The sequence below is a fragment of the Ammospiza nelsoni genome, chromosome 24 (assembly GCF_027579445.1).
Source record: "Ammospiza nelsoni isolate bAmmNel1 chromosome 24, bAmmNel1.pri, whole genome shotgun sequence".
NCBI classification, from domain to species: domain Eukaryota; kingdom Metazoa; phylum Chordata; class Aves; order Passeriformes; family Passerellidae; genus Ammospiza; species Ammospiza nelsoni.
Genome location: NC_080656.1, coordinates 5,377,209 through 5,402,660, shown reverse-complemented (window position 1 = coordinate 5,402,660; position 25,452 = coordinate 5,377,209). Strand labels below are relative to the sequence as shown.

At 54.6% G+C, this 25,452-nt stretch overlaps 1 protein-coding gene across 1 annotated transcript; it reads left to right on the top strand.

The window, feature by feature from the left end:
- Positions 1 to 720: 720 nt before the first annotated feature.
- On the top strand, positions 721 to 24,770 carry TECTA (tectorin alpha). Its single transcript, XM_059488453.1, has 23 exons — positions 721 to 784; positions 2,055 to 2,188; positions 3,654 to 3,941; positions 8,109 to 8,246; positions 8,841 to 9,006; positions 10,709 to 11,121; positions 11,756 to 12,326; positions 13,190 to 13,782; positions 14,168 to 14,741; positions 15,377 to 15,987; positions 16,517 to 17,078; positions 17,892 to 18,091; positions 18,893 to 19,276; positions 20,075 to 20,361; positions 20,459 to 20,739; positions 20,863 to 20,973; positions 21,596 to 21,798; positions 22,101 to 22,264; positions 22,383 to 22,631; positions 23,083 to 23,245; positions 23,930 to 24,017; positions 24,135 to 24,251; positions 24,670 to 24,770. Exons 1-23 carry the CDS (start codon positions 721 to 723, stop codon positions 24,768 to 24,770), a joined length of 6,462 nt encoding a protein of 2,153 aa, XP_059344436.1.
- The last annotated feature ends 682 nt before the right edge of the window (positions 24,771 to 25,452 follow it).

The window sequence follows — 25,452 nt, the reverse complement described above, 5'->3', positions numbered from 1 at the left end:
CACCCTGCCTGTTCATAATGCACACAGTTTGTGTGGGGAGCTCCCAAATCCCTTCCCAGCACTCCTGGAGAATCCCAAACCTTTCCTGGGAGCTCTCCCTGAGCCCTGCCCGTGCGGAACGAGCACAGTCAACAGGCAAAGAAACCAAAGCAGGTGTTTTAGCAATATTTTCTATTGGATTAATAACCAGTAACAAATTGCATTAGGCACAGAAGGAATTAGGGCTGGCACAGGATTTCGCTTTCATTTTGCATCTCCAGTCTCTCATTGATTGCTGCACAAGGAGCTGCCCAGCTGTGTAAATGTTTGTGCTCCTTCCACGCTCATCCAGCCCCCTGAGTGATGGCTCTGGTGGCAGCCAGGGCAGAGGATTAGCTGGAGCTGAAGCCCCTGGACCATGAGAGCTCAGCACAGCTCTGCTGCTCCCCTGGGATCATCCCTGCTCCGAGCAGATCAGGAATTGCTCAGGAGAATAAGGAGCACATGGAGAGCTGTGGCTGTTCACAGCTCCCAAACGTGAAATGGGCTCCTCCAGGTGTTTCTGGGTTTCCTTTGGCGTGGTTTGCTGCTATCACCAGGTGTTTCTGGGCTGCCTGGCAGGTCAGGGACCTCACCTGAAGCTCCACATGTCAGCAGCAGCCAGGCAGCTCCGGGAACCCCCTCAAGGATGAGTTTTCCTACCAATGTGATGCATGGCTGCGTTTGTCTCCTTCCTGTAGGATGAGCAAGAGATCATTTCTGGGAGCCTGGGTGGCCCTTTTGGTGATAACAGCACAGCAGAGAGGTGAGTATCTCCCTGCAGGAAAATATTAAAATATTCCCCAAATGGGCTGTGCCCAGAGACCCCAGAGGGCTTGGGAAATGACCCCATTGGGCTTGGGAAACACCCCAGAGGGTTTGGAAACCATCCCAGAGGGTTTGGGGAACAACCCCAGAGAGTTTGAGGAACACCCCCAGCTCCTTGGCTGGAGCAAAAACAAGAATCAGAGTGACCTGAGTGTTCCCCGTGGGGAGGGAGGGACTGAGAATACTGAGGGCTGCTTGTGCTTGCAATTTTTTATGGTTGTGTGTGCACCTGGAGCATTCCAGAGGAAGCAGGGGGTTGGGAAATGTCTGTGTTAGGGCTGCTGAGCAGGTCTGGTAGTGTGGCACTTGTAGAGGCAAAGAGGAATTGAGGAATGTCTGCAGCCCTGGAGGAGCAGGACATGAAATGACAGCAGAAATCTGGCTAGGACAAGAAGGGAAATGTGCCCTGGGACAAGAAGGGAAATGTGCCCTGGGGCCTGAAGAGGCTGCTTGTGCCCCAAGCCAATGGATTTTAGGCTGGTAGAAAAGCAGCAGGCTGAAATGTGTCAAAAACCATCTTCTGAAGCACTTTTGGGAGAGACAGTTATGTTCTCTGGCAGCGCCTTTTAGCAGGAAAGTGAATTTTGCTGGGAAATGTGGGGGCAGCCGTGACCCCTCAGGCTGTGAGCAGGGCAGGAGGGAGGTGGGCACTGCCAGGAACAAGGTGGGCACTGCCAGGAACGTGGCTCTGGGGGCTGGAACTGGGGCTGCTTGCCCCTCTGAGCACCTCACATGTGGAACAGCCTGTCCTGCCCATCATGGAGCAGATGCACCTGCTGCATTCCACAGCAGCAGATAATCAATGTTTACATTTTGTTCCTGAGGCCTCCCAGCTTCTCAGGAGGAAAAATCCTAAGGAAAGGATTTTCCATAAAAGATGTCTGCGACAGGGCATGGACCCACTGTCCTCCCATGCAGCCAACACTTAGGGGGTTTGACTTGGTCACAGTTCCAGGGGAGACAAAACTTACTCAGGGTGCAGCCTGTGGTCACTCTGCTGTGCCCTGAGTAACCTGGGTGATGCTTTTCCTCCTGAGCCTGGCCTAAAGCCAGTCCCACAGCCAGCAGCTCTGCCCTGGCTCGATGATGTTGGGGTTTGGTGCTGATTTCTCCTTTGGCTGCTGATTTTTGGGTTTGGTGCTATTTTTCTGTGGCCTCTCTGAAATCAGGACTGTCCTGACCCTGCTCTCTTCTCCCTCTCCTTCCAGCTCACACCATGGCAAGCCTGTACCCATACTGGCAGAACGACACCAAAACCCCCAAAGTGGACGATGGCAGCTCCCCTGAAATCAAGATCTCTGTGCCATTCATCTTTTTTGGAGCCCCATACAGAAGCATTTATGTAAGTGGAGAAAGCAGATCCTTCCCTTCATCCTTTCCCTTGCCATTATTGGCTGCATTTTAAACATGCTCTGCCTGTCACCAGGAATTGGAAGATTTATTAGCAGCTACCTGACAAGTTCTTAGATTTCATGAACTGATAGGTTTTATGATTAAGAAAGTCAAAGGTATATTTAATGGGATAATGTTCATAGGAAAGGAATCTAAAAGGCAATAAATTTTCTTTGTGGGTGATTAAATGGCACAGCAAAGCGAAGGGCCTGACACAAGGGACATTATTCCTGCTCCATGACAAGAAACAAGAACATGCAGGACCTGCAGGGGGATGAAGGGGCAGCAGCTTTGTGGGGGCCCCAGACAAGGCCAGGCTGCTGCTCCCAGGTGATGGTGCAGCAAAGCCTGGCTATGGGGACACCAGGCCTGGGTTGGTGTCACCTGAGCTCACCCAAACCTTAGACAGGGCCTAAATCAGCCTGGCTGTGCCACATCCCAAGTTTTGTAGTGTCTGTGGGATCAGAAGAGAGGCAAAGACTCATCCCTTTCTCCAGATGGTGTTTGTGCACAGCAGCACTGGGAGAGCAGAATCCCAATCCAAACCCTTCTCTGGTGGGGATTCCAGCACCCAGGGCAGCACTGCCATTTGTTGTCCATCCTTTGCAAAAATGTTGTTTTGGGGAGCATCTTCAGCAGACCCTGGGGAGGCTGAGGGGGCACCTCCCTGCACTTGGGGAGCCCCAGGATCTGTCACAGGTGACAAAGCCAAAGGCAGATTTTCCATGCAGTCACCTGCACCACCATCCACATCCCTCGGTGCTGCAGGGTTGAGTAATCCCAAAAACTGAGCAATCCCTCAGCAGATTTGGGTCCCATCCTGCTCTGATGGGTGCCTCTCCTGTAGAACCCTATTTTGAAGAATTTTCAGGGTTTTGGGGCTTCCTGCACCAACTCTTGCCCACCATGGGTAGGATGAAGCTGAATCATGCTCGGGCTGCTCACCCTCTGTCCGTGTATGAACCCAAACCCTCTCTCCTCACCCTTCCCACCAAACCAGCCTCTCTGTACTGATTTATTCTGCCAAACCACCTCTTGGGGAGCCCCAGGATCTGTCACAGATGACAAAGGCAGATTTTTCCATGCAGCCAACAGTGTCATCCGTGTCACCATCATCCACGTCCCTCAGCGCTTCAGAGCTGAGTAATCCCAAAAATTGAGCAATCCCTCAGCAGATTTGGGTGCCATCTCCTGTAGAACTTTGTTTTGAAGAATTTTCAGGGTTTTGGGGCTTCCTGCACCAACTCTTGCCCACCATGGGTAGGATGAAGCTGAATCATGCTCGGGCTGCTCACCCTCTGTCCGTGTATGGGGAGAAAAGGTTTGGGTTCACACTTCCCACCAAACCAACCTCTCTGTGCTGCCTTATTCTGCCAAACCACCCTTGCTCAGACACCCTGGGGGTCTCCACGCAGGTCAACAACAACGGAGTGATCTCCTTCAACGCCCTGGTCAGCCAGTTCACGCCCGAGGCCTTCCCGCTGACGGACGGCCGCGCCTTCGTGGCGCCCTTCTGGGCCGACGTGCACAACGGCATCCGCGGGGAGATCTTCTACAGGGAGAGCACGGAGCCAGAGCTGCTCCTCAGGGCCTCCAGGGACATCCGCAGGCACTTCAGGGACATGGCCTCCTTCTCTGCCCGCTGGCTCTTCATCGTCACCTGGGAGGAGGTCACCTTCTACGGGGGGAGCAGCACGACGCCGGTGAGGGGCTGCTCGTGGGTGTATATCATGTCTTGTCCTGTAAAGAAGGGAATTTTTTTGTTTTGTGTCTTGTTCCCTCCAAAATGGGGAATTCTGGGGGTTCATTCACCTCCAAAGAGGGGAATTTTGGGGGTTGATGGAGGTGTTCTTCTTCATCTGTGTGTAAAATTGAGGAGGTGACCTTCTGTGGGGGAACTAGCACAACGCCGGTGAGGGGCTTCTCGTGGGTGGACTTTATGTCTTGTCCTGTAAAGAGGGGAGATTTTTTATTTTATGTCTTGTCCCCTCCAAAGAGGGGAATTTTGGGGGTTAAATCTTGGAGGTGTTCTTCATCATCTGTGTAAAAAATTGAAGAGGTAATGTTCTACAGGGGAAGCAGCATGATGCCGGTGAGGGGCTTCTCATGGGTGTATTTTTTGTCTTGTCTTCCAAAGAGGAAAATTTTTTATTTTATGTCTTGTCCCCTCCAAAGAGGTGAAATTTGGGGGTTCGTTCACCTCTAAAGAGAGGGATTTTGTGGGTTGATGGAGGCATTCTTCATCATCTGTGTGTAAAATTGAGGAGGTGATGTTCTACGGGGGAAGCAGCATGACACTGGTAAGGGACTTCTCGTGAGTGTTTTTTAAGTCTTGCTCTCTAAAGAGGAAAATTCTTTATTTTATGCCTTGTTCCCTTCAAAGAGGTGAATTTTGGGAATTTTGGGGGTTAAATTTTGGAGATGTTCTTCATCATCTGTGTGTAAAATTGAGATCACCTTCTATGGGGGAAGCAGCATGACACGGGTAAGGGGCTTCTCGTGGGTGTGTTTTATGTCTTGTCCTGTAAAGAGGGGAGATTTTTATTTAATGTCTTGTTCCCTCCAAAGCGGTGAAATTTGGGGGTTCATTCACCTCCAAAGAGGGGAATTTTGGGGGTTGATGGAGGTGTTCTTCATCTGTGTGTAAAATTGAGGTGACCTTCTATGGGGTAGCACCACGACACCGATGAGAGGCTTCTTGTGGGTGGATTTTATCTCTTGTCCTGTAAAGAGGAAAATTTTTTATTTTGTGTCTTGTTCCCTCCAAAGAGGTGAAATTTGGGGGTTCATTCACCTCCAAAGAGGGGAATTTTGGCCGTTGATGGAGGCATTCTTCATCATCTGTGTGTAAAATTGAGTGAGACGCTTTGTGTTCCTGCTCCCCAGTTCCCTTCTGGGCAGAAGGGATTTTTCATTCTCTCCCCTGAGCTTCACTCCCTGCTTTGGGATCCCCAGGGAAAACATCTCCTCCTCAGTGTTTGCAGGATCCAAGCAAGGCTCTGACACCAATTAGGACTTTTTGGCTTGATCACAACGCATTTCTTGCATACAAATTCAGCTGTTTCTGATGGCAGCTCCCTGCCTGCATGGGAGATTGATCACGCTGATCAGAGTCACACTAATGGCTTGGCCACATCACATGGCCACAAATGTGCGAGCTGCAGCTCACAGGAGGGGGATGGCAGTGGGATGTTTGTCAGGGCAGCTTTTAAATATCTGGTGAATTTGTGAGCTGTGACTGCAGCTGATGTCGGGAGGCTCGTGCTGGACTGCTGGTAGGGGTGGAGATAGAATCAGAGTGGTTTGGGTGGGAGAAGATCACCTCATTCCACCCCCTGCCATGGCCAGGGACACTTTCCTCTAGACCAGGCTGCCCCAAACCTCATCCTTGAACAGCAAATGAGGAATCCCAGCTCTTGTCTGGCTTGTTCAGGCTTAGCCTGTGTGCTGTGAGTGCCAAAACCCAGCTTCTACTGTCTCAAGGAGTTGGCTCTGATAAACACTTCAGCTCTTTTCCATTTGTTAGAGAAGCTTGAGATTTCATGCATATTTTTTTTGCCAGTCCTGGCAGCACTTGCAGAAAAACCCCACATATATATATTTATATATATATATATATATTTTCAGACAGCAAGCAATATAGAGATTCGTGTATTGCCTGAAGAATTACATTTGCAACACAATGCAATTTATTTTGCTTTAGAGCAGCCTCCCTGCTCAGCAGCAGCCAGGGCTCGGGGTTGGCACGGGGAGTAGCACCATGCAACTTAAGCAGGAATTTCATCGCAATGCAGAAAAACTGCAGGAAATTTGGGATTGTGGCCTCAGGGACGCTGCAGTTGCTGCCTGGAGATGACACCTGAGAAAACAGGTTCATCCTCTGAGGGTTGGGCAGAGAGAGTGCTCCATGGCCTCCAAAGAGGGGAATTTTGGGGGTTGATGGAAGTGTTGTTCATGGGGAGAGCCAGGTGTGAGATTCTCCTCCTGGCACCCTCCCAGAGGCTCCTGAGCATGGAAAAGCTGCTGTGGCATTCTCTAAGTGGCACTGCCTTTGTGTGTGACAGGTTTGTGATCTTCCAGCACTGCAAAAAGCTTGGCAGAGGTGAGCGAGAGGAAACCAGGAGTGGGAGAGAGAATCTCAGGGAAAGGATGAGGAGTGGAAGTGGCTCTGCTGCACTCCCTGCCCTGGTGTGAACTGTGCCATTTGCAGCTGCTCAGAGGCAGCTCTGCCCACACCTCTCCCTCTCTCTCTGTCTGTCCTGACAGCTCCCAGAGCTGCTTCGCCTCCGAGTTCCCGAATTCTGCTGGCAGGGGCCTCGTTTCCCTGGCAGTGACATCCCCTGTGGCGTGCAGGCAGCCCTGGGCTCCGCTCTGGGGCATCCTCAGGGCAGTGGGTTTGCTCCAGAGCTCCTGAGATAACCCTCAGGGCAGTGGGTTTGCTCCAGAGCTCCTGAGATAACCCTCAGAGCAGTGGGTTTGCTCCAGAGCTCCTGAGATAACCCTCAGGGCAGTGGGTTTGCTCCAGAGCTCCTGAGACAACCCTCAGGGCAGTGGGTTTGCTCCAGAGCTCCTGAGACAATCCTCAGGGCAGTGGGTTTGCTCCAGAGCTCCTGAGACAATCCTCAGGGCAGTGGGTTTGCTCCAGAGCTCCTGAGACAACCCTCAGGGCAGTGGGTTTGCTCCAGAGCTCCTGAGATAACCCTCAGAGCAGTGGGTTTGCTCCAGAGCTCCTGAGATAACCCTCAGGGCAGTGGGTTTGCTCCAGAGCTCCTGAGACAATCCTCAGGGCAGTGGGTTTGCTCCAGAGCTCCTGAGATAACCCTCAGAGCAGTGGGTTTGCTCCAGAGCTCCTGAGATAACCCTCAGGGCAGTGGGTTTGCTCCAGAGCTCCTGAGATAACCCTCAGGGCAGTGGGTTTGCTCCATGGGGATGGGACGTGGTGCCAAGTGACCCCCACCCCTCCCCTTCCTCCAGCAGCCACCAACTGCTCTCAGTGCTCAGGGCTCCTGAGATGATGTTCTGATGCTTCCCAGTGGGAGATGTTTGGGTCTGTGGGCTTTCCCAAACACCTGGGAATTGTTTCTGGGGCTGCAGTTTCCTCCCCAGTGTGCAATGCCCACATAGCCAGGCTCAAAGCATTAATTAAAAGAGAGGCAGCCCACATTTGCTAAAATCCTGCTTGTTCAGAGGCCTGAGGAGCTGCTCTCAGGGCATGGATGGGAAGGACAGGGAAATGCAGGGAGCTGAGAGAAGGGGCTGACTGAGCTCCCTGCTGCTGGACCTGCAGGGATGGAGGGGATGTCTCAAGGGAAGGAGCTGCTTCTGTCCTCCTGCACAGCCCTAAAAGGGAAGATGGGCTCTTCCCACCTGGATCCCGGCTGGAGTTGGTGGGGCTGGAAATGCAGAGTCATTTCAAGTGAAGGGAGGAACACGAGCAGAGGATTTAGCAGGTGGGGAGGGGATTTGGCAGGCAGCAAAGTGCAGGATATACATGGCTGGCTTGGATGTGATCCACCCTCAGCAGCGTTGTAGGATGTGAATGTGGAAGGGAAGCAGGGAGAGATAATGCAGGAATGGAGCTGAGACAGGGTAATGGGAGATAACAGATCACAGCACCAAATCCTGTCAGCTTGTTCTCATGCTGCCATCTATTGGTGTTCCCCTGGATCAGAGATGGCCCTCACACGCTCCCAGGTGGAGGAAGGAGCAGAATGGGAGCTGCTGGAGCTGTGGCAGCAATTTTGGGAATTTTGGGTCTAATTCCACTCCTGCTCCTCACGGTGAGGCTCACCCTGAGCCAGACCTCACTGTGGGCAGGAGGGCAGGAGGAGAGCAGTGCCCCCAGTGAAGGTGGCCGTGGTTTCCCACAGGTGAACACGTTCCAGGCTGTCCTGATCACAGATGGGGTGTCCTCCTTTGCCCTGTTCAACTACCACGAGATCAGCTGGACCACGGGCACCGCCAGCGGAGGGGATCCCCTCACTGGGCTCGGCGGGGTGATGGCTCAGGTGAGGCTCCTGCTCCCGTGTCCCCATCCCTGATGAGCTCCTGATGGCTGCCTGTGGCCTTTCCAAAGCATCCCTGCTTCCTCAGGCTCCTGGGTGCCTCAGCATCCCCAGCAATGGCCTTGCACTCAGCTGCTGGGATGAGCACTCCAAAATGTGGTGGTGGCAGCAGTGCCACAGCCAGTCCCTCTGCCTGAGGAAGGGGACATTGCTGCATAAAGAATGCAGGAATCCTGCACCCCCACATTGTTTCCTCATTCATCTCTCCCTGCATTGCTCCCCCACTTTATTTTGGCCCCTCAGTTCGCATGCCCTTAGATCTGTATGTACATACATATGTATCTATATAAACATAAATCTGTGAATATACTTCCCTTCTGCTTGTAGTGCTTGTTTAGCTTTTCATTCACATCCAGACAACCTGAAAACAGAAATTTAGACAACCTGAAAACAGAAATTTAGACAACCTGAAAACAGAAATCTCCAGAAAGAGCTGTTAACACTAAAGAAGATGCACTCAGGGGGAACAGAGAAGCGAGGAAATGCAGCACTGCTTTCCCAAGGTGGGTGATGGAATTCGCTCTCTCTCTGCTTTAGGCTGGCTTCAATGGTGGAAATCTCACCAACTTTTTCAGCATGCCAGGCTCCAGAACCCCAGACATTGTCAATATTGAGGAAACAACCAACGTGAACGTCCCTGGGCGCTGGGCTTTCAAAATAGATGGCAGAGAAATAGACCCGGCCAACGGCTGCAGCCTGAGAGGTAAGGGAGAAATGGCATTGCTTGTCCCCACATTTTGGGGTGCAGTGCAGCAAAAGGTGATGCTGTTGGGGTGCTGCATGATCTGTGCTTTTGCCAGGGCATCCCCATGAGCTGCAGCAGGGACAGAAACAGAAGAGAGGGTTCAGTCCTGGCACATCTCCGAGTTCCTGTGATAATTGGTGGCAACAGGAAAGCAATTTCCTCCTGCCCATAAATTAGGGAAGCTGATCTTGTGCCATTTCCCTTGTTTGTGCATGAGGCGCAGCAGGTTTTGCAGGCAGGACAAATGTCATGTGTCTGCAGCAGTTACAGAGTGTGTGCCTGTCACTGACAGTGCGGGGCCATAAAGGGATTAATCGATGCACAGGAGCTCTGCTGCTGAAAGATTATTGCATTTCCATTTGACAAATAAAACTGTCAGGAGCATCCACTGCGCTCCAGGAGTCTTTCCAGCAAGAGAGGATTGTCATTTGCTGGCAGACACTGGAGACATGTGGCTTCTTTGTGTCCTAGTTTAGGACTGCTCGAGGTTCACGAGATCCCAAGGCTCTTGCAGCTCCAGCAGAGTTTTGGGAAAAGCATTTCCCAGCTGCTGACCCCTGGAAGAAAGGCTGGACTTTGCAGAGAAGCTGGAAACCAGTCTCAGCTCTGCAGGTGACAAGAGGAGTGCGAGTAGATCCCACCACTGGATTTAAATTTCACCGTGAATGGCTGATTGCCCTCCACAAGAGGAGATGCAGCACGAGCTGTTGGATCCCAATGACACCCCCTTCCCAAATTCCCCACGCCAGCATGGCTGGAGCGTGGGCCTTGCCAAGAGGAGACATTTGTTGCAGGGAAGCAGAAAACAGCTTGGTTTTCTTTTTTTTTTTTTTTTTTTTTTTGGTAGGAGGCAGGGAAGGGAACAAAAAGTTTAGGAGAGGTAAACTCAGGCAGAGCACGGCAGAAGCCACGCGCTGGAGGAGTGTGAAAAATGTCCAGATGGAGGGGAGAGAAACCCTCACGGGGACTTGCCATCCTTGTTCTCCAGCCTTCCTCCTGCCTCTCCTGTCTCTCACCAGCCAAACCCGCTCCCTCTCTGGGGCTGTGAGATCACTCAGCGCCATGCTGGGGCTCGTGTGTGGGGTGAAGCTGCTTATCAACAGCTCTTTGGTGTACTAACTACTACAATCTCTTCCTGAATGGGAGTAAATTGCTCCTGGGGCTGCTGATGACAGAGTGACTGTTTGACCGGCACAAGGGAACTGTGGAAGTGAGAGCAAAGCTGGAGGATGGTGCAAGTGGAGCAAAAGTGCTGGAAACTGCCTCCAAATGGGGCTTTTCCTTTGGGAAAACAGCACAAATGCCTCGTGTGCCCTGCAACACTGAAGAAGAACCAGAGTGGTGGGTGTCCAAAATGTGTGGAATAACCTTCAAATTCTCCAGCACTGACCCCGGATTTGTGACAGCACTCGCAGCATTCCAGGGACTCGTGGCGTGGGCAGGACACAAAGAGGATGCACCACACGTTAGAAATGAAACTTGGGATTTGCTGAGCGGCTCTTGCTGGGAGTTTGCACAAAGAAAGCAGCTGAGAAGCCCAGCAGCAGGACACGGTGGTGGTGCCTCCACCACAGGACCAGCAGGCCCCGAGGGTGGCTCAGAGCCTGTTTCTGTTTCAAGAGGTGATGTAGCGTGGATTTTCCCCTTTCTGTCTTTCTAGGACAGTTTCTCCGCCAAGGGGAGATCTTTTGGGACAACTCCAACTGCACCACCAAGTGCCGCTGCCTGGACTTCAACAATGAGATCCTGTGCCAGGACATGGCCTGTGGCCCCTTCGAGGCGTGTGAGACGAAGAGCAAATTCTTCCAGTGCGTGCCGGTGGAGAGCAGCACCTGCGTGGTGTTCGGAGATCCACATTACCACACCTTCGACGGCTTCCTCTTTCACTTCCAGGGTTCCTGCTCCTACCTCCTCGCCAGGCAGTGCTGGCCAGGCTCCCAGCTGCCCTACTTCAACGTGGAGGCCAAGAATGAGAACCGAGGCGGCTCCTCCGTCTCCTGGCTGAGGGATATTTATGTGGAGGTCTACTCGCACAAGATTGTTCTCCCCAGGGGCAGCTTTGGGAAGGCAAAGGTAAGGGCTCTGCTGGAAGGGGAGAACTTGCCAGGGCAGCAGCCTGGAGAGTGTGGGATGGCACCTCTGGGCCTCGTGTGTCCCGCGGAATGGGCATGGGTGACACAAAGGGCCTGTAGCTTACCAATGGCTGTCCCTCTGTGCATGTCCCTATTCCAACACCGTCACAGACGTCTTTTATGAAAAATCCTTTCCTTAGGATTTTTCCTCTTGAGAAGCTGGGAGGCCTGAAAAACAAAATGGAAACAATGGTTATCTGCTGCTGTGGAATGCAACAAGTAGATCTTTGATTGACCCATGTTGGTTGTTTCTAATTAATGGCCAATCAAAGTGAGTTGGCTCGGACAGAGAGTCCGAGCCACAAACCTTTGTTATCATTCTTTCCTATTCTATTCTTAGCTAGCCTTCTGATGAAATCCTTTCGTCTATTCTTTTAGTTCAATTTTAATGTAATATATATCATAAAATAATAAATCAAGCCTTCTGAAGCATAGAGTCAAATCCTCATCTCTTCCCTCATCCTAAGACCCCTGTAAACACGGTCACACAAGACCCCACAGACAGCTGTCCTGTCCCTGTCCCAGCACGAGGGCTCTGCTGTCCCTGGCTCAGCCATCGGGTGTTGTCCCCGCAGGTGGACGGCCTGATGGTGTCCCTGCCCATCTCCTTGGACCTGGGCGCAATCAAGGTCTACCAAAGCGGGCTGTCCACTGCCCTGGAGACTGACTTTGGCCTGCTGGTGACCTACGATGGGCAGCACTACGCCTCCGTGTCCGTGCCGGGCTCGTACATCAACGCCACGTGCGGGCTGTGCGGCAACTACAACAAAGACCCCGAGGACGACGTGCTGCGCTCGGATGGGAGGGTGGCCACGTCCGTGCCAGAGCTGGGGGAGAGCTGGCAGGTGCCACACCCCGAGCGCAGGTGCTCCACGGGCTGCCTGGAGAACTGCAGCCTCTGCGACCCCGCCACCGAGGCGCTCTACTTCACCCCCGAGTACTGCGGCTTCATCAACAAGAGCGGGGGCCCCCTCTGGGAGTGTGGCTCTGTCCTGGACCCCACCGCCTTCATCCACAGCTGTGTCTACGACCTCTGCAGCGCCAAGGACAATGGCACCGGGCTGTGCCAGGCCATCCAGGCGTATGCCACCGTGTGCCAGGCCCTGGGCATCTCGGTGGGAGAGTGGAGGAGCCAGACGGGATGCGGTGAGTGTTTGCCAGGGGTTTGCCTGTGTGCCCAGAAATGTGTGACAGGAGGGGGGGGAAATCCAAAGGAAGGGATTGCCTGGAGTGGAGGGAGTTGGGAGAGAACCGATTGGTCCCTCCTCTCCACGGCATCACACCCTTGCTCTGGCAAAAGTGTGGCACAAGTCAGGCGTGAGGTGGGAGCTCCACGTTGCTCTGGAGGTCATCAGCTGCCATGAGAAGGGTTGGAGGCTGGACTGGAAGGGGCACTGGTTGGTCAGTCACCTTAAATAGCTGTGGGTGACTCAGTGGCTCAGGGGCTATTTTGGAGAAGCTCAGGCTGGCCAGGGAGACCTGGGTGGGAAATTGTGACTGTGTTCACAGGGGTCTGAGGATGAGGGAAGAGATGAGGATCTGACTCCATGTTTCAGAAGGCTTGATTTATTATTTTATGATATATATTACATTAAAACTATACTAAAAGAACAGAAGAAAGGATTTCCTCAGAAGGCTAGCTGAGAATAGAATAAGAAGGAATTACAACAAAGGCTTGTGGCTCGGGCTCTCTGTCCGAGGCAGCTGACTGTGATTTGCCATTAATAAGAAACAACCACCATGGGCCAATCAAAGATCCACCTGCTGCATTCCACAGCAGTAGATAATCAATGTTTACTTTTTGTTCCTGAGGCCTCTCAGCTTCTCAGAAGTAAAAATCCTAAGGAAAGAATTTTTCATAAAAGATGTCTGTGACAGGAAATGGGGGTTGCAATCCTACCCCTGAGGGGTCCGTGGGTCACTCTGTGTTGTCTCAGTGAGAGGGTGGCAGCTGGCCCTGAACCATGCTGTAACACATCCCTCTGTTTGTCGCCCCTCTGCGCCCACAGCGGCGGCCGTGCAGTGCCCGGAGCTCAGCCAGTACTCGGTGTGTGCCAGCAGCTGCCCTGCCACCTGCTCAGACCTCACAGCCCCTCTGGCCTGCGCCTCGCCCTGCACCGAGAGCTGCGAGTGCCCCGAGGGCCACGTGCTCAGCGCCGACCGCTGCGTGCCCGTCCAGGGCTGCGGCTGCGACGTCAACGGCCGCTACTACCCCGTGGGGGAGTTCTTCTGGGCATCCCCAGACTGCACTGTGCACTGCCGCTGCCAGCCTGGAGGGGAGGCCAGCTGCTTCAACACCACCTGCCCCGAGGGAGAGATCTGCACCATCGAGAATGGCTACCGGGGCTGCTACCCAAAGAGGGAGACTGTGTGTTTGGTGGGGCAGGACCAGGTGCTGCAGACCTTTGATGGCATCACCTTCCCCTACCCGCTGGAGCAGTCCTACACACTGCTCAAGACCTGCCCAGAGAGGCCAGACTTCATCGAGGTGGACATCAACCAGAAGAAAGTTGGCTCTGCTCCCAACGGGCCGCGCGTCGTGCGGGTCCAGGCTGCTGGCCAAGACGTGAAGATTGGAGGCACCAGGCTGTCAGACATAAAGGTAAAGGTGCTGCCCAGGGACAAGGTGGGAGGTGGTGGCTTGTGGTGTGATCCAGTGGAGATTATGGGTCTGTGGCTGTGGACACCACACTTGAGCCATCATGTGGAGGGCCTTTGGGTGCCTGTGAAGTTGTTGCCACAGCACTGCTCCTTCTGTTTGCTGAGGAGCCTTTCCTGCCTCCTCCTTCTCCTGCAACTTGTTTTTCCCCTGGAAGAAACATTGCTTTTTGTGGGGCAAAACCCAAAGATACAGCTCTATGCCCTCACTCAGAGGAGGCTCTGGGCCTTGGAGGGCGGGTCTGGCTCAGGAAGTGTTTAATGTGCACAGCGTGGTTGGACAAAGCCACATCACCCTCCCTGAAGCCTCTCCACCCTGTTCCTTGTAGGTGAATGGTTACGACGTGGAGCTGCCCTATTTCCACCCCTCTGGGCGCCTGGAAATCTACCGGACTGACAACAGCACTGTGATGGAGTCTGAGGGGCTCCTGGCCATCAGCTACTACGACTCCGGGCTCCTGGAGATCCGCCTGTCCACCTCCTACTTCAACTGCACCGCGGGCCTCTGCGGCCTCTTCAACGACAATGCCACCGACGAGTTCTGGCTGCCCAAGGGCAAGTTCACGGACAACCTGGAGCTCTTCCTGGAGAGCTGGATCACCTTCGACGAGTTCTGCAACGGCGAGTGCGGGGACCTGCTCATGGCTTGCAACAACGACTCGGAGCTGCTCAAGTCCTACCGGAGCCGCTCCAGCTGCGGCATCATCAACGACCCCACCAACAGCTCCTTCCTGGAGTGTCACAGCGTGGTCAACGTCTCGGCCTACTACAGGACATGCCTCTTCCGCCTGTGCCAGAGCGGGGGCAACGTGTCGGAGCTGTGTGACTCGGTGGCACGCTACGCCAGCGCCTGCAAGAACGCCGAGGTGGACATCGGCCAGTGGAGGAGCTACAGCTTCTGCCGTGAGTCCACCAAAGCTCTTCATCACCCACAGTGGGGAGAAGGGAGTTAGGAACCCACCAAGCTCAGGCAGAGTTGTTTTGGTGGGGATCTGTGGGCAGAGCAGCTTTTTTTGTGGGATGCTGGAATCACAGGCAGTGGTTTCTGGTGCCAGCAGAGAGAGATTTCCCAGGGAAGCGGTTTCAGGGTGGCATTTCAGGAGGCAGCAGAAGTTTTATGGGGCACTGTAGGAGCGTTCTGGAGCCGCAGATGGTGTCTGGTGGTGCTGTATGCCACCACCAGAGGATAATTTGAATAACAGTGGATTTTAGCTGTCGCTGTAAACTTGCCTCATAACTCATAAGCAAATGTGACAAATCCCAAGTGTGGCAGTAGATGGTGAGAAGGCTGTGCCTGTCTCTGCCTCAGAGGTGTTTGTTTGGGAAATAACAGGAGGAGATGATGTTTGGCGCGTGGCAGGACCGGGTTGAGATGTGAGGGGAGAAAGGGTTGCAAAGGGAATGGGATGAGCCAGTGGCCACAAGGTGCTGGAACAGTTTTCCCTTTTCCCCAAATCCATCACCATGCGCTTTTTGCCTGTTCCTCACCCCGTGCTGTCAGAGCTGGGGCTCAGGCTCTGTGTTTGCCAACCCTGCAGCTCTCGCCTGCCCGGAGAACAGCCACTTTGAGGAGTGCATGAGCTGCGTGGAGACCTGCGAGAGCCTGGCCTCGGGCCCCGTGTGCAGGGACACCTGCTCGGAGGGCTGCCAGTGCGACGAGGGCTTCGCCCTGCGCGGCACCCGCTGCATCCCGCGCCGCGAGTGCGGCTGCAACTTCGAGGGCCGGCAGCTGGCCACCAACCAGACCTTCTGGATGGACATCTCCTGCCACTTTCTGTGCTACTGCAACGGCTCGGACAACAGCGTCTACTGCGAGAACGTGTCCTGCAAGGACGACGAGTACTGCCTGGAGGAGAACGGCCTCTACTACTGCCACGTGCGCACCGACGCCTCCTGCATCATCTCGGGCTACGGGCACTACCTGACCTTTGATGGCTACTCCTTCGACTTCCAGAGCAGCTGTGAGCTGGTGCTGGTCACCAGCATCTCCCGGCCCAGGGTGGAGCGCTCGGACACGTTCCCAGCGTTCACTGTCACAGCCAAGAACGAGGATCGGGACACCTCTCTGGCCCTGTGGGTGAAGCAGGTGGAAGTGGAGGTCTTCAATTACAGGATTGTCATCCACCGTGCCTACAAATACACTGTGCTGGTGAGTGCAGGGCCATGAGGGATGTGATTGTTTCTGCAGGAGTTAAACCCTAGACGTGAGGCTTTAGGGCTTACAAGGTTTTCTGGGTGTCAGGTTATGCCTTGGGCTCGTCCTAGCTTGCTGCCAGGCACAACTTTTGGAGAGGATTTTTGTTTTGGCTGTGGAGGCGAGGTCAGCAGGGAATTTTGGGGGTTGATGGAGGTGGTCTTCATGATCTGTGTGTAAAATTGAGGAGGTGATGTTCTACAGGGGAAGTGGCATGACACTGGTAAGGGACTTCTCATGGGTATATTTTATGTCTTGTCCTGTAAAGAGGAAATTTTTTTTATTTTATGTCTTGTCACCTCCAAAGAGGTGAAATCTGGGGGATCATTCACCACCAAAGAGGGGAATTTTGGGGGTTGACAGAAGTGTTCTTTATCATCTGTGAGTAAAATTGGGGGGATGCCGAGCCGCCCTCATTTGTGTCCTTCTGTGGAAGCTCCCACCATGACTCCCTCTCACAGTGTGCCTTGTTCCCTCCCTGCAGATCAACGACGAGCGTCTCTACCTGCCCCTGAAGCTGGGCCAGGGCAAAGTGAACATCTTCGCCTTCGGTTTCCACATCGTGGTGGAGACCGACTTCGGGCTGAAGGTGGTGTACGACTGGAAGACCTTCCTGTCTGTCACCATCCCACGGGGCTTCCAGAACCTCACCTATGGCCTCTGTGGCCGCTACAACGGCAACCCCGAGGACGACCTGGTGGCTGCAGGGGGGACACCGGCCAGCAGCATCAGTGACTTTGTGCAGAGCTGGGCCAAGCGGGACGCGTTCTGCCGCGTGGGCTGCGGCGACCGCTGCCCGGCCTGCGGCAAGGTGGAAGGGTTCTGGAAGCCCCAGCAGCTCTGCAGCCTCATCCCCAGCCAGAGTGGTGTCTTTGCCAAGTGCCACAGCAAGATCAACCCCGGCTTCTTCTACAAGAACTGCCTCTTTGATACCTGCGTGGATGGGGGGGCCATGCAGACAGCCTGCAGCTGGCTGCAGAACTACGCCAGCACGTGCCAGACTCAGGGCATTGCCATCACTGGCTGGAGAAACTTCACCTCGTGCTGTAAGTGCCACCCTGCCTCCAGGTCCTTCTTTTCCTGGGGTGCCAGGGAAGGGGAGGCCAATGGCGTGGCAGCCAATCCCTCCCACGCTTCCTGGGTGAACTCTGGGACACCATAATCTCCTGGAGTTGTCACAAACTGCATGTGGTACAGCAGGAGCAGGGATGGAAAAGGGGAAGTCTCAAGGTCAGAAGGGACAGGGATGGAAAATGGAAAGCCCCAAGCTCAGAAGGGACAGGGATGGAAAAGGGTAAACCTCAGGCTCAGAGAGGACATGGATGGAAAGGGGGAGCCTCAAGCTCAGAAGGTACGGGGATGGAAAAGGGTAAACCTCAGACTCAGAAGGGACAGGGATGGAAGGGGAGAGCCTCAAGCTCAGAAGGGACAGGAATGGAAAATGGAAAGCCTCAGGCTCAGAAGGCATCAGCCATCCCCCACTGCTAACCAGGAATTATTTCAGTCAGCCTCGGTGCCAGCAGCGCGTGTTGCTCTAATGAAGCTGCAGCCCCTTGTCAATAGGATGACGATGTGCTGTTCAGTCAGGCTCCTGAGGATGGGCACCGCACGCATCCCTGGCAGCCAATCTGTCTGGCAAATCAAATGGGAAGTAATTGTCCTTGCTAACGAGACTGAAAATTAAATTTGTGTCGTTTTCCCTTCTAACAAGCAAGCTCATGACTCAGAGGCCCCTCTCTCACGGGGTGGTGAGGCCACAGACTGGCACCATGCATGACAGGTCTGAATCAGTCCGTGGTGGGGAGCCAGGTTGGTGGTGTCCATGGAGCTAATCCGTGCCTGTTTTGTCCCTTGCTCAGCTGTCAGCTGTCCCCCCAACAGCCACTACGAGAGCTGTGTGTCCCTGTGCCAGCCCCGGTGCGCTGCCATCCGGCTGAAGAGCGACTGCAGCCACTACTGCGTGGAGGGCTGCCAGTGTGACCCTGGCTATGTCCTCAATGGCAAGAGCTGCATCCTGCCCCACAACTGTGGCTGCTACTCTGATGGCAAATACTATGAGGTACGCAGCTCTTGGGGCCTGCTCCCTCCCTCTGGATGATATTGCTGGGCAGAGTTTGAGGCTGGGCTGGTAGCAAGGCTAGAGAGGAGAGGGATGTCCTTCCTTGGTGTGCTGCATAGGGATGTCCTTCCTTGGTGTGCTGCATTTTTTTTTGCATTTTTCTATGCAAAAAAAAATCATGCAGTTTGTTGGGTGAAGGTGACCTGGGTGTCAAGCACAGAAAGGAGCTGGTGGAGGTTGGACGGAGAGAAGGTGGCGACTGGGAAGACTTTTTGATGAGTGCCAAAATCCAGTATTGTATGATCACATTGTGGTAGGTATTCACACATTGTAGATTAAGTGTTTTACGTGAAATTTGCTTTTTTTGTAGCTACTGGATATCACTGAGGGGTTTGAAGCAGCAGAGTTCTGTGGTGATAGCACTGGTCATGTCATAGTCATTTGTATTTTGTGCCAGTGAAACTGTTCTGTGCAAGGTGCCTTTGCTCCATGAGGAGCCAGTTATTGGGGTTCTGTCAAATGGGCTTCCTTGCAGATGGGTTGGTGGCTGGCAGAATGTGAGAAAGAGGCCACAGGGGTATTAAGCACTGTGGCTTTGTGTGCGCACAAGAGGTGAGGGAGGTTTTGGCGGCAGTGCAAGCCTGACTGTGGGTAGCAGAGATGTTGCAAGGCAGACGCAAGCTGCCAGCGTGTCCTCTGCCCTCGTTTCCTGCTCTTGCTTGTCGTGTGACAGAGGGGTGCAAACCTTGCCCAGACACCCTCTGGGCTGACAGCGCAGCCGCTGACGGGTCCCTCTTTCAGCCCAAGCAGCTCTTCTGGAGCGGGGACTGCACGCGGCGCTGCCGCTGCTTCCGACGCAACCTGATCCAGTGCGACCCGCGGCACTGCAAGTCCGACGAGGAGTGCGGGCTGCGCAACGGCGTCCGCGGCTGCTTCAGCACCCGCAGCTCCTTCTGCCTGGCGGCCGGCGGCGGCGTCTTCCGCACCTTCGACGGCGCCTTCCTGCGCTTCCCCGCCAACTGCGCCTTCGTGCTCTCCACCATCTGCCAGAAGCTGCCCGACTTCTCCTTCCAGCTCATCATCAACTTCGACAAGTGGTCCTCGCCCAACCTCACCATCATCTCCCCCGTGTACTTCTACATCAACGAGGAGCAGATCCTCATCAGCGACAGGAACACTGTCAAGGTGGGGTCTCGTCAGGGGCTGGGAGGGGATGGTGGGTGGCAGTTCAGGCTGCACCATGGTCTCCACAAGGACTCCAGACTACTGTCAATGTTTTCACAGCTGGGGGGGTGGGAAGCAGCTGTGGAATCTTTTATGAGTGGCTCATGCCTGTAGGAGTGTTGGAGGGTAGGATGGTCGAGACAGACAGACATGAGAGATCTCTGCAGCCAGGTCGTGGAACTTGGGGTTTATTGCAAAGGGCCTGGGTGCAGGGCCCTGCTGGGAGCTGCCAGGCACACTCAGAGCAGGGCTGAGAGAAGAGAGAGGGGGAGAGAGGATGAGAGAGTGAGGTTCCTGTTACAATACCATAAATCTTCTTCTGTGTTGAATATTCTGATTCTTACTAACCAATCTAGTACAATGCATAAATCCTATAGCATTTACATACAACCTATAAGAATCATTACACTATCATCCTGTGTTACATTTTAAACCCTAAAAACTCCTCTTTGGACCCCTTCTGCCAAGCTGGCAGGGTCTGCTCTGACCCTTGGGCCTGTCTGCAAGCAGAGGGTGTTGTTCCATCAAAAGGGGATCGCCTTCAGCCAGCCACACCATTGTTTCCCAGTTGTTCAGTAACTGAGGTATCTCAAAGCTTGCTTTCATTTCAATCTCGCTTATGGTTTCTACATTCTCAAAATCTTTTGCCAGACAATGATATTGATAAGGCTTTCCTGTTTCATCTTCCCCAACACATGCCCACATCTGTAGGCAGAGGATATGGGAGGGATGTCAGCTCTTGTCCTTTTCTCACAATAGGTGAACGGAAGCCTTGTGAGCATCCCCTTCGTCACGGGGCTTTCCACCAAGATCTTCAGCCAGGAGGGCTTCCTGGTCATCGACTCCAGCCCTGACATCCAGATCCGCTACAACGGCTTCAACGTCATCAAGATCATCCTCGGGGAGCGGCTGCAGAACAAGGTGTGCGGCCTCTGCGGCAACTTCAACGGCGACATCACCGACGACTACGCCACGCTGCGGGGCAAGCCGGCCGTCAGCAGCGTGGTGCTGGCGCAGAGCTGGAAAACCAACGGCATGCAGAAGAGGTGAGTGCACAGGCAGCCCTTGCCCGCCAGGTGGGAGCGGGAATGGGAGCAGGGCTGGCCATGAAAGGAGCCCCCACCACGTGTCCGGTGCCCACAGCTGCAACGAGCTGCAGTACTCGCAGTACGCCGCCTCCTGCGACAACGTGCAGATCCAGGAGCTGCAGAGTGACAACTTCTGCCTGAAGCTGACCGACATGAAAGGCTTCTTCCAGCCCTGCTACGGCCTCCTGGATCCCCTGCCTTTTTATGAGTCCTGCTTTCTGGATGGCTGCTACAACCACAAGAAGGTCCAGCTGTGCGGCTCGCTGGCTGCCTACGGGGAGGCCTGCAGGACCTTCGGCATCCTGGGCACCGACTGGATCGAGAAGGAGAATTGCTGTAAGAGGACTGGGGCTGCTCGGCTCGAGGGGAGCCATGTCCCACTGGGGAGAGGGGCTAGAGGTGGCTGCCCCACGGTCTGAGGGTAAAGGTTGTGTTTGTGCTGTGTCTTGTGCTGTTTAGCAGGAGTGGTGGAAGATCCCTGCGTGGGCGCCGACTGCCCCAACCGCACCTGCGAGCTGGACAACGGCGGGGAGCTGTGCGGCTGCATCGAGCCCCCGCCCTATGGGAACAGTGAGTGCCCTGCTGCTGGCCCTATGGGAACAGTAAATCCTCTGCTCCTGGCTCTATGGGAACAGTGAGTGCCCTGCTCCTGGCCCTGTGGGAGCAGTGAGTGCCCTGCTCCTGGCCCTATGGGAACAGTGAGTGCCCTGCTCCTGGCCCTATGGGAACAGTAAATCCTCTGCTCCTGGCCCTATGGGAGCAGTGAGTGCCCTGCTCCTGGCCCTATGGGAGCAGTGAGTGCCCTGCTCCTGGCCCTGTGGGAGCAGTGAGTGCCCTGCTCCTGGCCCTATGGGAACAGTGAGTGCCCTGCTGCTGGCTGTGGGGTCAGTGCTGAGCTCCACCTTGGATCATTATGCTACAGGGGCTTTGGGAAGGGACGTGTTGAGGGCTGTGACCTCTGCCAAGATGGGTTTTTCTGACCATGCACAGTTCAGGAGGGGAGCAGAGAGCAGGGAACAGCTTTTCTGGTGTGCACATTGTGGGCATCTCTGGTTTTGGAGCACTTTGAGCAGCAGGGGTGTAGGATGGACAGAGCACAGCACAGGAGATGATCCCAGCCCATTTCTAGTGGAGCAAAGAAGTGCCAAGGGTCATTTGTGGTGATCTGAAGTTGTGTCATCTTCTCCTCTAGCCACCCATGATATCATTGATGCGGAGGTGACCTGCAAGGCTGCCCAGATGGAGGTGTCCATTTCGAAGTGCAAGCTGTTCCAGCTGGGCTTTGAGCGTGAGGGTGTGCGGGTCAACGACCGCCACTGCCCCGGCATCGAAGGGGAGGACTTCATCTCCTTCCAGATCAACAACACCAAAGGCAACTGTGGCAACCTGGTGCAGGTGAGCTGGGACACGGGGCACACAGGGCTGGGAGTGTGGGACAGTCCACTGCAGTCCAGCTCAGCTCCAGGGTTGGGGCAGGGCAGTGCAAGGGATGCTTGGGAGGTGCTTTAATGGGCTGGGGGTCAAGGAGAACATAGGAAGGTTTTGTAGAGTAGGGAGGCAACTCCAAACCCCACCATTTCTGGTCAGAGGTGGAGGGGCAGCAGGTCCCTTGTCACTCAGCTCATTTAGAGGTGCTCATTGGGAGCAGGGAAGCAGGGACAGCTGGCATTAAGCAGCGCCCTGTGCTCCCTCTGCAGTCCAACAGCACTCACATAGTGTACAAGAACACAGTGTGGATAGAGAGTGCCAACAACACGGGCAACATCATCACCCGGGACAGAACCATCAACGTGGAGTTCTCCTGTGCCTATGAGCTGGACATCAAGATCTCCCTGGACTCAGTTGTGCGGCCAATGCTCAGGTAGGAGCAGGGCCTGTTACACAGACGGGTGAGGCAGTGCTGGGTCTGAAGCTATGCAACAATTTGGGGGTTCAAAACCTTTCCACCAGCTGAGCCAGTGTTTCTTTGTCATCGTTAGCGTGATTAACCTGACGGTGCCGACACAGGAAGGGAGCTTCACCACCAAGATGGCTCTGTACAAGAACTCGTCCTACAAGCACCCGTACAGGCAGGGCGAGGTGGTGCTCACCACCCGGGACGTGCTCTACGTGGGGGTCTTTGTGGTGGGGGCCGACTCCAACCATCTGATCCTGATGCTGAACAAGTGCTACGCCACCCCCTCGCGGGACAGCAACGACAAACTGCGCTACTTCATCATCGAGGGAGGGTGAGCTGCCACGAGCCCCAGTGGTTTTCATGGTGTCTGGAAGGGTGGTGGCATCAGCTGGGACAAGGACCTAGAGGCCAATGGGATGGTTGATCAAAATCTGGAGAGAGTGAGAAGCAGTGTTGCTAGAGCAGGAGTTAATTTGCTTGGTGTGGACACAGCCAGAAGCCCTGTGTGTGACAGAGTACCAGGTGCAGAGAGAAGCTCTTTCCTTGTGTCCATCATGCTGTGGACAACACCCAAGAGCAGGAGACAGGGGGATATGGATCATGCACAGGCATTTTGGGAAGTTGGGAATGCCAGAGAGAGGTGACAGAGGCAGGGAGTGACACCCTTGACCAGACAAGCCATGGCAAGGTCTAAACACTCCACTGTGGGACCTGGGGTGAGGGCTTTATGGGGACAGGGAGGGTCACAGGAGGGTGGTGCTGAGCACCAGTGCTTTGCACAGGTGCCAAAACATGAAGGACAACACCATTGGCATCGAGGAGAACGGGGTGTCCCTGACGTGTCGCTTCCACGTCACCGTCTTCAAGTTCATCGGGGACTACGACGAGGTTCACCTGCACTGCGCCGTGTCCCTCTGCGACTCCGAGAAATACTCCTGCAAAATCGTGAGTGGGGCCAGTGCAGAGGGCGGGGATGCTTCATTTGGAGGGCTCTTGCAGCGGGCAGTGAGCCCTGCTGGTGTGGCATTGGAGAGGTGACCAGAGATGTAGCCCCAGGGGTGAGATGGGAGGGTTGTGTGTCCCTCTAGGCATGGGGAGGGGACGCTCTGTCACAGGCAGGTCACCCTGGGACCTTGTGACCGTGTCCACAGGGGTCTGAGGATGAGGGAAGAGATGAGGATCTGACTCCATGTTTCAGAAGGCTTGATTTATTATTTTATGATATATATTATATTGAAACTATACTAAAAGAATAGAAGAAAGGATTTCATCAGAAGGCTGGCTAAGAATAGAATAGGAAAGAATGATAACAAAGGTTTGTGGCTCGGACTCTCTGTCCAAGCCAACTCACTTTGATTGGCCATTAATTAGAAACAACCAACATGGGCCAATCAAAGATCAACTTGTTGCATTCCACAGCAGCAGATAACCATTGTTTCCATTTTGTTCCTGAGGCCTCCCAGATTCTCAGGAGGAAAAATCATAAGGAAAGGATTTTCCATAAAAGATGTCTGCGACAGGGCCTGTGCTCTCTGGGCCTGGTTGCAGGGCCCCTCTGGGAGCTGGAGGGGCACAGAGGGGGCCTGGGCGATGCTGTGGGTGACAGAGGTGCTGTTTATCCCCACACAGAACTGCCCTCAGCACACGAGGATGGCCAGTGCCTTCGGCGAGGAGTCCAAGGAGCAGATCCTCTCAGTGGGACCTATCAGGAGGAAGAGTAAGTGTGGGACCCCATGGAAAGCTGGGGGGTCTGTCTGCCATCCCAGCCTCGAGGAGCCAAGGATCAGGGATTGGGAGCATGGCTCAGGTGTCCCCCTTTGCTGTTTGTGCCCAGGATCAGACTGGTGCGAGGACAACGGAGGCTGTGAGCAGATCTGCACGAGCCAGGCGGACGGGCCCTTGTGCAGCTGTGTGACAGGGACACTGCAAGGGGACGGCAAGAGCTGCAGGGGCAAGTACCGGGGTCAGGGTGGGCACAGCGGGGCACTGCCACCCCAAAATGGGGCTGTGGGGTGAGCAGTGTGGGAAAGGGGCTGGGATGTGTGGGGTGTCACACACAGAAGGGGTGTGGAGGGCAGGGAGCCAGATGTGCCCTGTCCCTGTCACCTGAGGGCTGTGCAGGCACTGCTGGCACTGTGCATCCCATGGGATCTTCATCCTCTGGCTAAGGGAAAAAAAAAACCTCCAAAAATGCTTATTTTCCTTAAAGTTAAACAAAATAACCTCGTCTCACGTGGATCTCGTTGCGTTGGCAGCCTCCAGCTCTTCAGGGGAGCACTTGGGTGGGCACCAGCCTGGCATGATTTGGGGGGCATGGGGCAGGCAGGCACTCAGAGCCTCATCTCACGTGGATCTCGTTGCGTTGGCAGCCTCCAGCTCTTCAGGGGAGCACCGTGCCCGAGTGACCCTGCTGCTGGCGGCCCAGCTGTGGCTGTGGCTGCGCTCGGCCCCGCGGCCCCTGACCTCGTAGGCGCGGCCCCGCCGCCCAGCCAAAAACTGTTCTCGCGCCAGCCTGAGTCTTTGTAGGGTAGGAGACAGCCCCCCTGCCATGGCCACGCCGCTGCCCGCCCGGCCAGGCTGCCAAGAGGCCGAGGGATGTCACCTGAGAGAGGTGGGACACGGAGCCGGCGGTGACGTGCAGCCAGCACAGCGACGGCTGGAGGAAGAGGAGGATGTTGATGTTTGCCAGCAGCGATGTGGGACTGGGGTTTGGGGTTTGGGGTTTTTTTTTACAGCTTTCCATCGTTGATGTGGACTCAAGGAGGGGTTTTGCAGCTTTTCCCCAGGCTCTCCCTTGTGGGGTGGTGAGGTGGCCCACACCAGCGTTAGTGTGGGACAGGGTGGAGCACGTGCTGTCCCCTCACATCTCCACTATCCTTGGGAGCTGCCACCAGGGTCTAATGAGCTCACAGACTCAAGCAGAGGTAGGTGTTGGGCACAGAGCAGTGCGTTGCCATCTCTGGGTGTTGTGGCATCTTGGGACCGTGTCACCGTCTGACTCTCCGGGGCAGAGGTGGTGCTGAGGTTTGGTTCAGAGAGCCAAACTCATCCATGGGGGCCTGGAAATCTTGTCATTGTGCTGTGGTGGTGACAAGCTGGTGCCAATAATTGGAAAGAGGTGCTTTCTGGTGGGCAGGAATAAAATCAGAGGA

Excerpts from the sequence above, each read along its gene's own strand:
- TECTA (XM_059488453.1), top strand. The coding sequence starts at position 721 with ATGAGCAAGAGATCATTTCTGGGAGCCTGGGTGGCCCTTTTGGTGATA. Across the intron at positions 3,942-8,108 it reads GGGGGAGCAGCACGACGCCG|GTGAACACGTTCCAGGCTGT; the intron begins GTGAGGGGCTGC and ends GGTTTCCCACAG. Across the intron at positions 24,252-24,669 it reads GGACGGCAAGAGCTGCAGGG|CCTCCAGCTCTTCAGGGGAG; the intron begins GCAAGTACCGGG and ends TTGCGTTGGCAG.